The sequence below is a fragment of the Perca fluviatilis genome, chromosome 4 (assembly GCF_010015445.1).
Source record: "Perca fluviatilis chromosome 4, GENO_Pfluv_1.0, whole genome shotgun sequence".
Lineage (NCBI taxonomy): Eukaryota > Metazoa > Chordata > Actinopteri > Perciformes > Percidae > Perca > Perca fluviatilis.
Window position 1 is genome coordinate 114,734 of NC_053115.1, and position 14,574 is coordinate 129,307.

Sequence of the window (14,574 nt, forward strand, 5' to 3'; positions counted from 1 at the left end):
AATAAAAACTGAAAATTGGAAAAACGAGTTAAAAAAAATCCAATTTTTTTAATTTTCTTTAATAAAAAAAACATGAAAAATTGGATATTTGAACCCATTTTTCTGTTTTTCCAAATGTCCGTTTGTGCTTAGAAAATTGAACTGATAAGCGTTACACTGAACATTTTCCTGCATGTCTTCCCCTTCTCTCTCACCTTTCATATCTCAGCTTTCCTATCCAATAAAGGCAGAAATGCCCCCAAAAAATCCTGAAGGAGGCAGTAACACAACGTAAAGGATCCAACCTGCGCGTACATCTCATAAAAGAAGAGGAAAAATCCCGAGCTTTCAAAGCAGCACCTGAACGCAGCAGCCAGTCAAGTCCCAGTGAGGTTATAAAAACCTCTCCAAACCAGCTCCGAGGGAACACAGGACACAGTCCCCGGATCAACTCTCTGTCACATTCAACCAAAAGTCCCAACAAGACGCGTTAAAGAGAATTTTTAAAGATGCCGGCCACAGAGAAGGACCTGGCTGAGGACGCTCCGTGGAAAAAGATCCAGCAGAACACCTTCACCCGCTGGATCAACGAGCACCTGAAGTGCGTCAACAAGCGGATCGGGGACCTGCAGCTGGACCTGGGCGACGGCCTGAGGCTCATCGCCCTGCTGGAGGTCCTCAGCCACAAGAAGATGTCCAGAAAGTACCACCCGAGGCCCAACTTCAGGCAGATGAAGCTGGAGAACGTGTCGGTGGCGCTGGAGTTCCTGGACAAGGAGAACATTAAGCTGGTCTCCATCGGTGAGTAGCGGCGCTCCATTCATCCGTCTGGAGGCTCCAAAATCTGCGATTTCTTACCCCCAAAAGTTGTTTGCCTGTTGGTGGGGAGTCTACACATGTCAGGGAAGCTTATTAATATGACTTGTCCCAGTAAAGTCGTCCCCCCCCCTCCCTCAGTTTTCCCAGTTTATGCCCCAACACCCTCGTGAATACACCTTTTTTTCGTGGGGAGCACGAAATGCCATTAAGAATGTAGCGTTTTAAAATATAACTGATTTTTTCCACATGCACCGATCAACACACCGTATTGTAAATGATGTAGGCTATTTGAGTTTGACCCACTTGTCAATTCGGCAAACATGTAAAACCCAAATTAGCCTAATACATATTTCCTTTTAAAATGTTAGGCTTAGTAAATGCTGCACGCTGTTGCTGCCGCCCAGAATCAAGAGGAAATGAAACTACTTTTAAAAGTTGATAATTAATTAAATCAACGACACTGAGTGTGTTAACGTTATGTCAGAGTAAACTATGGCTTGGGACGCCTTTGAAATCTGTTCGCTTGTGATTGTAATGTTGGCTCTGCACTTTTCCCGGAGACCAAAGTTCAATCCGTGCCTTTGTCCTTTCATTTGGAGAGTTTCCAGAGTTTCTTATCATAATGATAACACAAATCAATCCAATAAAAGGTCCTCGCGTGGTTGAAGAAATTGTATTACACGTAAATGAGTTATTCCCATTTTAGTGGTCAGTTGGCGTCCTGTTAATTTCCGTACATGCAGCACTTGCCGAACTGTGTTAAGGAATCCTTCAGTTTAATATCGCCTTGCCTTTCCGCGACATTAAAGTATTGCAAATTGTTTAGTTTGACTATTTATAGAATTGGAAATAACTCGTCTTCAAATCGGCACACACATAACTCACAATTACACCAATATTTTACTGAAAATCTCAAATTTTCCCGGTCAACCATCCCCTCGGTGTAACATTTGTGTGAGAAGTGGAACCACCTCTCCTCTTCACTACAGATTGGATCCCACAGGAATTCCTGATGAAATGTGCCATGTTGTCAACCTCAGCATTTAAACTGGCAGATTTCTGAATGCAGTTTGGCATGTTGTGGGTGTAGAGTCTCCACATGACAACAGCAGAGTGTGTTTTAATGAGCAGGCTCCCACAGAGAGAGGACACACCTGTGTTAATGAGCCTGGCTTCCTGTGGAGAGGTGAAGTTTCTCAAGATGAAAATATTTCACCCCAAAATTCACAAATCCAGATCAGTCTTTCCCTCAGTTACTCTGCTTCCTGTTTCATGCTTCTTCTTCAGCAAGCTGCTTGTTGTGTCCCAAACATATTTACCACACATCTGATCTTAATTAATTTAGTTTGGCTTCCACCCAGGCTGCACAATACTGACAGATACACTACTGCAGTTATTTCACATTTGTCATATAGATAACAATATCCGAACACAGATTTGGATCCGGCCCGCATATCAATTTAGATTCACAATATATTTGGGCTCGCCTAGCTGTGCACCAAAACCATTTTGGCTTTCTCGAAAATGTCTGAGAAAGCCACAAAATAGTTGGAAAAGGCAACAAAAATGACGACAAAAAGCTACAAAAATGACAACAAACTGACATATTTAACTTTTTTGATGTATGCATGTCAGTAATCTCTACATGTCTGGCCCTTGATGTGGTTCTCATTTCCACTGTGGCCCTCAGTGAAGTTTAGTTTGACACCCTTGTTCTAAATAGTTTGATTTAAAGGTCCCATGACATGGTGCTCTTTGGATGCTTTTATATAGGCCTTAGTGGTCCCCTAATACTGTATCTGAAGTCTCTTTTATATAGACCTTAGTGGTCCACTAATACTGTATCTGAAGTCTCTTTTATATAGACCTTAGTGGTCCCCTAATACTGTATCTGAAGTCTCTTTTATATAGACCTTAGTGGTCCCCTAATACTGTATCTGAAGTCTCTTTTATATAGACCTTAGTGGTCCCCTAATACTGTATCTGAAGTCTCTTTTATATAGACCTTAGTGGTCCCCTAATACTGTATCTGAAGTCTCTTTTATATAGACCTTAGTGGTCCCCTAATACTGTATCTGAAGTCTCTTTTATATAGACCTTAGTGGTCCCCTAATACTGTATCTGATGTCTCTTTTATATAGACCTTAGTGGTCCACTAATACTGTATCTGAAGTCTCTTTTATATAGACCTTAGTGGTCCCCTAATACTGTATCTGAAGTCTCTTTTATATAGACCTTAGTGGTCCCCTAATACTGTATCTGAAGTCTCTTTATATAGGCCTTAGTGGTCCCAGACATATGGGGGAAAGAAAAGTGATTAATGTTTGAAGTTTGTCCTTTTTTAGATTTGTTATGTCGAGCTTCCACGATAACAGCAGATTTCGTTGACTCTTGTTCCTCTCTTCCGTCGTCATGTTTGTCCAGATTGTCTCTCCTGTCGTGATGTTTAGTTGTCTCTGCTGGTGGTGACGCGGTGAGGAGGTTGAAGAATTAAATCAACAATGTGCAATCACAGCTGCTCCGTCACACAGCTGTTCCAGCTCGTTTGTAAATCTGTGCTGGAGTCCGTGCTGTTAAAGCTCCCATATTCTGCTCATTTTCAGGTTCATAATTGTATTTTAAGGTTTTACCAGAATAGGTTTACATGGTTTAATTATCAAAAAACACCATATTTTAGTTGTACTGCACATTGCTGCAGCTCCTCTTTTCACCCTGTGTATGGAGCTCTCTGTTTTAGCTACAGAGTGAGACCTCTCACTGCTTTAACATTTTTGTTGGGAGTCGCACATGCTCAGTAGCTAGGTAAGACTACATGCTCAGTAGCTAGGTAAGGACTACATGCTCAGTAGCTAGGTAAGACTACATGCTCAGTAGCTAGGTAAGACTACATGCTCAGTAGCTAGGTAAGACTACATGCTCAGTAGCTAGGTAAGGACTACACTCAGAACACCATGCATGGATTTTTATCAAAGTTTGTATGTGTGTGTGGAAGCACCAGAGACACAAAATAACACCCCAAATCACCAGAAAAAGGGTGATTATCGGCCCAGTGTGACAGCGCCTTGAAACTGTGAAAGTTTTGGTGTATTTTTCATTCATGGTTCATCAGCTCTGGCCCCGTTTTTGGTAGAAGAGAAATGAAATGAAAGAATAAGGTTTCGAAAGTGAAATGAAATGTGATTCCTGTTCTGATGATTTTGTAACTGTTGAATGCACTTATTGGAAGTCTGTTTTTGGATAAAAGCATCGGTGAAATGACATGTAATGTAAAGCAGTGTGACAGCGCTATAATGAGAGTCCTGAAAACTGTGCGTTTGCTTTTGGAAACGATTTAAAAAGTGAACACCGCTGCGGTTTGTCTCTCAGTTTCTTGGGTTTAGCTGGAGGCCCATCAATCTCTTCTGGCTGCTTATCAGACAGAATGCTTGTTAGGACATTTTCTTTTAAGTTATAGATAGATAGATAGATAGATAGATAGATAGATAGATAGATAGAATATCCACATGAATGTACTAAGGAATGTATAAGCATGAGAGGCTTGCAGTGACAGGGCAGGGAGTGTGTGTGTGTGTGTGTGTGTGTGTGTGTGTGTGTGTGTGTGTGTGTGCATGGTAAGGTGCTCTATGAGAGTGTGTGTCATGGTGGTATAGTGCAAATAAGTCCAATAGTGCAAGGATAGTCTAGAGACCAGCATTAAATTTGGACAATATAAGAGAATTATGTAGACGTGGTAATATAAAAACTATATCAGTGCCAGGATAAACAGGAAAACAGCCATCTTGCAATGAGTCGGTCCAACAAAGTCTTTGTAGCGGTCTGTGCCGGACTAGTTTTGAGGAATGTGAAGATTGTGTGATAAATGTCATCGTGGGTTAAACTTTGAGGACGACAACATGCGGCTTTCTGTCATTCAAATCTCCCAGCAGAGCGTGAAAGCAGCAGAGAGGAATAGCAGAAGAGAGCCTGGGAACTGAAAATGTACCAATTGAAGTACAGACTAGACGTGGGTATCACCACAGGCCCCATGCTTATGGATTACAATACATATATTATTGAGATTTTAAACGTATTGCGATATTCTGCGATATATTGCAATTTATTACCTTTTTTTCCAACTTCAAATTATGTCCCTAAAGATGAATAAGTCAGCTATTTTGATAATCGGTTTGAGTCCATTTGTCTCTCCTCTGTGACTGTAAACTGAATATATTTGAGTTGAGGACAAAACAACACATTTGAGGTCTTTTGGGGCTTTTTACGCAACATTGATCGACATTTTCCACCATTTTCTGACATTTTATAGACCAAACAACTAATCGATTAATTTGGACAATAATCAACGGATTAATCGACTGTGAAGACAATAGTTAGTCCCAGCTCTGTGCTTGTTATTGTGACTCCATCGGGACAGCCATATGAAATACAAGTCATGTTTACTAGTTTTAGAAGACGTATCTTGTGCTTAAAGGGCCTATTTTATGAAAAAATCACTTTTTCTGGTGATTTGGGGAGTTATTTTGTGTCTCTGGTGCTTCCACACACACATACAAACTTTAATAAATCCATCCATGGTGTTCTGAGTGAGATATGGTTTCTGAATGTGTCCTGCCTTCAGTCTCCTGGTGAGCTGGTCAACATCTGCACGGCTTTCTACGGCACTAGCCGAGACGAGCTGGCTAACCGCAACCGTTAGCATGCTAGCGTTAGCATGCTACCTTGTTCTCAATAGCAAAGCACTGCTACAACACACACAAGTTCACCATAATCTCCAAAAGAACTACTTCCATGTGCTCCCTGGTTTAGAAGAAGTCTCCCAGCTAATCCTGCCTTGGAACTGACTGAAGTTGGAGAAACAGGCTTTCTTTTACTGTCTATGGAGCTAGCTGACATGAGCTGCGATCTAAGCTACTGAGCATGTGTGAGCGCAATTAAAGAGAGTACAGAAGAAGAGAGGTCCCACTCTGTAGCTAAAACAGAGACCTAAACACTGGGTGAAAAGAGGAGCTGCAGCAATGTGCAGTACAACTAAAATATGGTGTTTTTTGAAAATTAAACCATGTAAACCTATTCTGGTACAATCTTAAAATACAATTATGAACCTGAAAATGAGCATAATATGGGCGCTTTAATACTTGCAGCAGGATTTTTTTGTAATATATATAATGATATGAAGAGCTCAACTGCATTCATTCTGCATGTCAGAACAGTGCTTGTTGTGGAACATGAGAACAGGACTTTATTTTATTTTTTGAGACCCTTTTGGAAAGGAAACAAAGGTCCGAAAAGAGTGAGAATCTGTGACGCTGGAGTCCTGTGTGGTTACACAGGTAACGCTAGATTGTCAGATGCCTCAGCTCCATGACAGGACGAGTGACCCAGACTACCAGAGAGAAAAGCGTGCGTGTGTGCGTGCGGCGTGTGCGTGGTGTGCGTGCGTGTGATGTGTGCGTGTGTGCGTGTGTGTGTGTGTGTGTGTGTGTGTGTGTGTGTGTGTGTGTGTGTGTGTGTGTGTGTGTGTCCTCTCAGTGACTTGTGCATTGTCTGTTCTCCTGTTCCTCCACTCTCTGTTGTTTTTAATTGTCGGCGGGGAGATGTGATGGGTGTTTTTTTTCTCAAAAAAAAAACCAAACTCTTTTTTTGTTGATAACAGTTTTAAAATCAACAATTTAGGTGTGTGTGTGTGTGTCTGGCTCAGCAGCTACTCTTGGAGGGATCGTAATGTAATTTGGTTGTGTGTGTGTGTGTGTGTGTGTGTGTGTGTGTGTGTGTGTGTGTGTGTGTGTGTGTGTGTGTGTGGTGTGTCCTGCCTGTGTGGACATTGGCCAATGAGTTGAGCGAGGTGTGTGTGTGTTTTGTACAAAAAGGGTGTCGGCCATCTGCTTGTGCAGACAGGTGTGTTGCGTCATGGCTGAAGTGAAATAACGATTTCAGCTTCTTATTCGTTATCAGAGGGGGGGGGGGGAGCCAGGATGTGGGTCACTTCTTTTCATTTCTTTGAAGCGGTATTAATTTATTTTTTGGCCACTTGACTTGGTCAGCGGCTGTAAAACAAAGTTTAAAATTTACTCCAGCTAATGTGATTTAAAACAGCTGCCTTTACACATTCAAGGCAATTCAGCTTTATTGTCAAGTCTCTCAAAATATGAGCAATGTGATGCAATGTGATTTCACTTGTTTGGCTTCAGACGTCACAGGTCTTCTCAGTTTTTCTGTTGATTTGCACAGTTTATATACATATAAAGTCATATTTTTCAGTCATTTGTCTGCAGCTCATTCCGTTAAATAAATCGTGAGAAAATCGTATCATACTTTTTTTATTTATTTATTTTTTTAAATGAAAGTGCCCATATTATGCAGAAAAACACTGTTATTTTGTGTCTCTGGTGCTTCCACACACATACAGACTTGGAAAAAGAGTTTGATATACTTGGAAATGAGTGAGATCCGGTTTCTGAATGTGTCCTGCCTTCAGTCTCCTGGTCACTCTCATGGACTTCTCATATAAATTTCATCTGCAAAAAAATACAACAGCGTGTTTATTTTCTTCGTAGATTGAGATCTTTTGGAGCTAGCAGTCAAATCATCTCTCTGTTTTTCACATCAGTAATTCAGAGTATGATGCTTCACTGTAGTACTGCTTGGCTAAGTAGCCTCTCAGTTAAAAATAAAACAAAGCTATTTAATCAGATTAAAATTTGCGCAAAGATTATAGGACTACCTGTAGTGCACTCCTTTCAGGAAGCTCACAATAACAGTATGCTTAGACTAGCCAGAAATATTTCAAATGACTCTTTACATGTCTTGCACAGTGAATATCAGCTTCTGCCTTCAAACAGACGCTTTAGAGTTCATTCTTTTAATCGAATTAGACTTAAAAACTCCTTCATACATCAATCTATCCTATTGCTAAACGGGCTACATTAAACCCAGTGCAATATTTATTTCAGGGATATACATCTCCAAGACACACTGTCTGTGTGTATGTTTATGTCAGGTACTGTTGTTATATAAGTTTTCTCTGTTTCCTTATTTTGGAGTTCATGTCTTTTGTGGTAATGTCTCATGTATGTTTGTTGGTGTTATTGATCTTATGTATGTTTGGATGTATGTGTATGTCCTCTTTTGGATGTATGTGTATGTCATTCACTGTTTGGATGTATGTGTACGTGCTCATTTTTAAACGAGCTACCCAGGGATGTACAAAGAATTTCAGCCTTTGGCTGACAATAAAGTTGTATCGTACAATCTGCACGGCTTTCTACGTCACTAGCCGAACCCAGGGGGCTAGGGGGCTAACCGTTAGCATGCTAGCTCGTTCTGAATGGCAAAACACTGCTACAACACACACTAGTTCACCCTAATCTCCAAAAGAACTACTTCCATGTCCCTGTTCTGCAGGTAGTCCACGCTAAGTGTGAAGTGCGCCCTCGTTTAGAAGAAGTCTCCCGGCTAATCCTGCCTCGTACTGACTGAAGTTAGAGAAACAGCTAGCTAGCTCATGTAGTCTTACCTAGCTACTGAGCATGTAGTCTTACCTAGCTACTGAGCATGTAGTCCTTACCTAGCTACTGAGCATGTAGTCTTACCTAGCTACTGAGCATGTAGTCCTTACCTAGCTACTGAGCATGTAGTCTTACCTAGCTACTGAGCATGTAGTCTTACCTAGCTACTGGGCATGTGCGACTCCCAACAAAGATGTAACAGCAGTGAGAGGTCTCACTCTGTAGCTAAAACAGAGAGCTCAACACACAGGGTGAAAAGAGGAGCTGCAGCAATGTGCAGTACAACAAAAATATGGTGTTTTTTGAAAATTAAACCATGTAAACCTATTCCGGTACAACCTTTTAAAATACAATTATGAACGTGAAAATGAGCAGAATATGGGCACTTTAAAATGGTTCAATTAAACATGCAGAGTGTCTGAAACACCAGCAAGGAACAAGCTGCGAGGCTTCCAGAGAAACACGCCAGCAAGAAACCGCAACATTATTGTTGAAAGTGTCTTTTTTTTTTTTTTTTACAGCTTTTGAATACATATTTTCCAAATTGAAATCGGCCTGAAGGACATTTACCTGCTCCATGTCCCTCCTTGCACTGTCCTACATCGGTGTGCTAGCGGAACAAGCTGAAAACACTGAGAACAGGCCCAACGGGATCTGTAGCGCGCACACACACACACACACACACACACACACACACACACACACACACACACACACACACACACACACACACACACACACACACACACACCGTTAACCTGCAGTGCCTTCAGGCTGTGCTATTAAGGAGTAACATTAGCTTGCGGTGTGGAGTGACTTGTGTTTCCGCAGACTTTCACTGAACCTTCAGTCTGAGCTTTAACATGGAAGATAGCCGGTCATGTATAAACGTATCGGTTACGTTTTAACATGCAGCAGTTATTCAGCCTGTGTCCACTTCATTTGGAGCTTTTTTTTGTAGCTCTGAACTATCTTTGGTTGCTTATGTTGGACTTCAACCATTCCAGGACACTAAAGCAGGGATCTTCAACAGGGGGTCTGGGACCCCTAGGGGGTCCTCAGAGTCACTGCAGGGGAGGTCTCCAAATAATTGTTAATTTTTTTCGAAAATTTTAAAAATGTCAAATATAAATCCCCACTGCTTACTGGCCTATAGGTAAGGTAGTAGGTACTAAGGTAGCCACCGACAGATGAAGTTAATCCTAAGGATTCACTGTGCCACATGTATGTGTAACATTAACACCCGATTTATAAAAGAATGTCAACAATTATTAGGCTATTTTACTGTAATTGCAATGTGTAGGGTGGCCTAAAGCCTTTATACAATAGCTTAGTATTCTATGCAAAAAACAGTAGGCCTATCAAAAAAAAGAGTAGGCCTACCTTTTTTTTGCATAGAATACTAAGCTATTGTATAAAGGCTTTAGGCCACCCTACACATTGTAGGCCCAGTTTAATATGCAACTTCATTTTAGACAATATATGTTGTAGGGGGTCCCAACTCCATCTCTCTTTCACTTAAGGGGTCCTTAAACACGTTAAAAAGCTTTTGCCCTAAAGCTTTTGGTTATACTTGCGCCATGGTGCCTCTGTAGATTGCTCGCGCTACGAGCATGCACTGTTTGCACTGCATGAATTCAAAATACTTGAAACTAAATCTATTCCTATTCTACATCCTATTTGTCCTGTAAACCTGCTGATTGTGGAGCTGCAGGATCAAATGATTGTTGCCGTGATAACTCTCCAGAGTCGTGAAGTCCTGTCTCGTAGGATTATCAAACCTCAATGTTTTTGGCTTCTTGTAAACCGTCAAGACTCCCGGAAAGTCCCTGGATCGTATTCAATGTTCTCACAGGTACCTGAACCAGTGTCTTCCCCGACGAAAATATGTCTGCTAACATGCAGAGCAGACTGTGCTGAGACACAATCACCTTTTTGTTGTAATAATGGCTCACACTGTCTGGGATGTTAACTGCTCACACACACTGGCTTTGTCTCTCTCTCTCTCTCTCTCTCTCTCTCTCTCTCTCTCTCTCTGTCTCTCTCTCTGTCTCTCTCTCTGTCTCTCTCTCTGTCTCTCTCTGTCTGTCTCTCTCTCTCTCTCTCTCTCTCTCTCTCTCTCTCTCTCTCTCTCTCTCTCTCTCTCTCTCTCTCTCTCTCGGCCACTCGGTTGCCATGGTGCTGTGTGTCAACAACAGTCTTTGGGTGTTTAAACTGTGACAGCTGATGGATGTTTGGTTTTGTGTGTGTGTGTGTGTGTGTAAAAGTTTCAGGCTTCACTACGTTTTCCTGAAACTCCAGTTTCTGTTTTCATTTTTGTTTTGTTTACTCTGTTCAAGAGGACATTCATGTCATTTCTGCTGCGTGGTGTTTTCTACGTCTTTACTCACCAGAAAGGTGTCTGCTGCTGCTGCTAGCCTCGTCTGGACTCATGGATGTTTCCCATAAACATAAATATATTCTGATCTGATTACAGCAGAGACAACGTCTGCAGTGTTGATGGTAAAATAGGCTCCAGAATATTTCCTTCTGGATTGACAGGTGCATTTTTTTTTTAAATTGCATTTATATATATCTGCATTTATGTCAAAACCTCGAGACTTTCAAACATAAAAATGTAATTTATTAAGATGTATTCGTGTCTAAATCACATATAAACATCTTTTCCTATTCTATGTTGCCTGGAAACTCTTCCAACACGCTTGCGTGTCGCGTGAAAAACGGGCGCCGGTTCTATTTCTAGCACGCACGTGTTTTCGCTGAGCCGTGCGTGTCTCGCAGGCAGTGTGCACGCTCTAACCTGTTACCATGGGAGCCCAAATATAAACGGACACGCCACGCAGCCAGTGTGTAACCGGCCTTAGTAGGGATGGATCCCACACTAGACACAATTTAGGAGTGTCAGTCTGTTTAAGACCTATATCTGATGATGGTTGAGCAAAAACATTACACAAAACTAGGGCTGTGTGCTCGATTTTGAAGAACTTCTTAGTCGACTAACACTCATTCAGTCGTATCGACTAATCGATTAGTTGATTTAATCGACAGATCTGTAAATCTGAGTTTCTCCACTAAGAGTCATGCTAAAAGCACCACTTTAATTCTTGTGTTTACCAGAAATGTGCTCGTACGTTTCTTGGAAATAAGTCATTCAGCATGAAAACAGCATCAGACATAACTAATGGACTAAAGAGATCTAAGTTGACTAAGACCAAAAGGACCGATTAGTCGACTAATCGACCAAGAGGGAGCAGCACTAAACAAAACCATAATATTGCAGAGAACTGAAGTGCAGAGACGAGCACAAAACCACCGTAAAGTTCATGAATAGTTTTCGTTTCCTTTGCAAAATGGAGCCATAAAGAGTAATGTGCAAAGGTCCCCTATGTCTGTAAGTTATAGCGGACAGGACTGTTTGAATTGGCCTCGTTCTCACTCGCACAGAAACCTCACTGCTCCTCGAGGAGAGAGAAACCAACATCGGAGCTGCTGTCCTAGTCACGGCTCGGGCCTTTGCTTTATCTTTGGTTTTTCACTGCACACGTTGCTGCTGAGGCTCAACCAAAACTGTCCCAGCTGGTAGATGACGAAGAAGTGGTTTCAAAGTCTCAGGTTCTCAGCTTCAGCTCCTTGTTTACGGCCTCTGTCAAAATGATCAATGTTTACAACCACCATAATAATTGCAACCAGATCAATAATCGCAGCCAGATCACAGCTTACAGCGCCCGCAATAAGGTCAAAACTGGAAAACCGTCTAAGTTGATAGAGAGGCCTGGGTCATTTTTGCCATTTGTTTGGGATGTTTTGATTCACCACCATGAAGGATGGTTCTGGAAGAATGAAAAAAGCGTGACTTGTGGTGTTGGAAGAGAAAACACATTTTTTGGGTGGTTGGAAGAACAAAAAATGCTTTCAGGTTACAGTTTACACTGTAAGAAGGCTTTACCTTTTCACTTTTTCCCCCCAAACCAGATATTTTCTGACACAGTTGTTAATTTCTTACGGTAATAATTAAACTAGGAGAGTTTCATGCCCACCCACAGACGTGAAGTGCTCCAAATGTGAGTCACGTAACTTTGTCTATGGGATTCATTAACAGGATTTTGACTTTTAGAACCAGAGGTGCCTGAAATAAGCCTGATGTGAGCTCTTTCCACTTCTCAGCTACTGTCACTGGCAAGTTTAGTAAGCTGCAACATGTTTAATACCACTCACATGCAAATTGATGCCATTTCTTAGTGGCTTATCCTCAAAATAACAACCTATGACATGAGAGTTAAGACAAGTAGTGACTTTGCCAAAAGCCTCATTCAGCTGTGACTAAACCATAAAGGAGTGTTCAGTGTGAGGGCTAAAAAGCTGTTGATAACCAAGCCAATCTGCTTCTGAGGGTGGGTCAGCCAGCGCCACACTTTGGACATTTGGCTCACCTACAAAATCATGAACTTGTCCTACTTGGACAACAAAGTGTGTCCCAAACCTGCCGCTCAGTGCTCCACAGATGGGGACTGAAAAGCAGCAGTCTGAGCGCTGCCTGATGGGAGTACAGTTGACCTTAAACATGTTTTATGTATACACAGGTGTGTGTGTGTGTGTGTGTGTGTGTGTGTGTGTGTGTGTTTTTTTGTGTGTGTGTGTGTGTGTGTGTGTGTGTGTGTGTGTGTGTGTGTGTGTGTGTGTGTGTGTGTGTGTGTGTGTGTGTGTGTGTGTGTGTGTGTGTGTGTGTGTGTGTGTGTGTGTGTGTGTGTGTGTGTGTGTGTGTGTGTGTGTGTGTGTGTGTGTGTGTGTGTGTGTGCTTTAAGCTTCGCTTTGAATAATCAGCACAAAGCTGTTACAATTAGACCTGAAACCAACAAAGAAGCTTTCTCTGCAGAGAGGTGTGTGAAAGTCTACATCCCAGCCACTCTCATGTTACCTTCTCTGTAGTAACACAGAGGCTCTGTGTGTACACACACACACTGGTTTGTGACACTATCTTTGTGGGGACCAGTCATTGACATAATGCATTCCCTAGCCCCTTACCCTCACCTTACCCATCACAACTAAATGTCTAACCTTAACCCTTACCCTCACCCTAACCATAACCTAATTCTAACCCTAATCCTAAAACCAAGTCTTAACCCTCAAACAGCCCTTTAAACTTGGGGTCCAGCATTTTGGCCCCACAAAGCTGTCGGGACCCCACAAGTATACTGGACTCACATTTCTTGGACCCCATGAATATAGTTAAAGGTCCAATGACATGCTGCTCTTTGGATGCTTTTATATAGACCTTAGTGGTCCCCTAATACTGTATCTGAAGTCTCTTTTATATAGACCTTAGTGGTCCCCAAATACTGTATCTGAAGTCTCTTTTATATAGACCTTAGTGGTCCCCTAATACTGTATCTGAAGTCTCTTTTATATAGACCTTAGTGGTCCCCTAATACTGTATCTGGAGTCTCTTTTATATAGGCCTTAGTGGTCCCCTAATACTGTATCTGGAGTCTCTTTTATATAGACCTTAGTGGTCCCCTAATACTGTATCTGAAGTCTCTTTTATATAGGCCTTAGTGGTCCCCTAATACTGTATCTGGAGTCTCTTTTATATAGACCTTAGTGGTCCCCTAATACTGTATCTGAAGTCTCTTTTATATAGACCTTAGTGGTCCCCTAATACTGTTATCGGAGTCTCTTTTATATAGACCTTAGTGGTCCCCTAATACTGTATCTGAAGTCTCTTTTTATATAGGCCTTAGTGGTCCCCTAATACTGTATCTGGAGTCTCTTTTTATATAGGCCTTAGTGGTCCCCTAATACTGTATCTGAAGTCTCTTTTATATAGACCTTAGTGGTCCCCTAATACTGTATCTGGAGTCTCTTTTATATAGACCTTAGTGGTCCCCTAATACTGTATCTGAAGTCTCTTTTATATAGACCTTAGTGGTCCCCTAATACTGTATCTGGGTCTCTTTTATATAGGCCTTAGTGGTCCCCTAATACTGTATCTGAGTCTCTTTTATATAGACCTTAGTGGTCCTCTAATACTGTATCTGGAGTCTCTTTTATATAGACCTTAGTGGTCCCCTAATACTGTATCTGGAGTCTCTTTTATATAGACCTTAGTGGTCCCCTAATACTGTATCTGGAGTCTCTTTTATATAGGCCTTAGTGGTCCCCTAATACTGTATCTGAAGTCTCTTTTATATAGGCCTTAGTGGTCCTCTAATACTGTATCTGAAGTCTCTTTCCCAAAATTCAGCCTTGGGGGGGGCAAGGTGGAGGGTGGGGGTGT

The 14,574-nt window shown here is 41.7% G+C and overlaps 1 protein-coding gene across 1 annotated transcript in view; it reads left to right on the top strand.

Moving 5' to 3' along the window:
* Positions 1 to 320: 320 nt before the first annotated feature.
* LOC120557702 (filamin-B-like) overlaps positions 321 to 14,574 on the top strand; it is a gene marked incomplete at its 3' end in the record, with an annotated part of 41,863 nt that continues 27,609 nt past the window's right edge. The window contains 1 exon segment of the mRNA XM_039798245.1: positions 321 to 780. Within this exon segment, the coding sequence (XP_039654179.1) occupies positions 489 to 780 (292 nt within the window).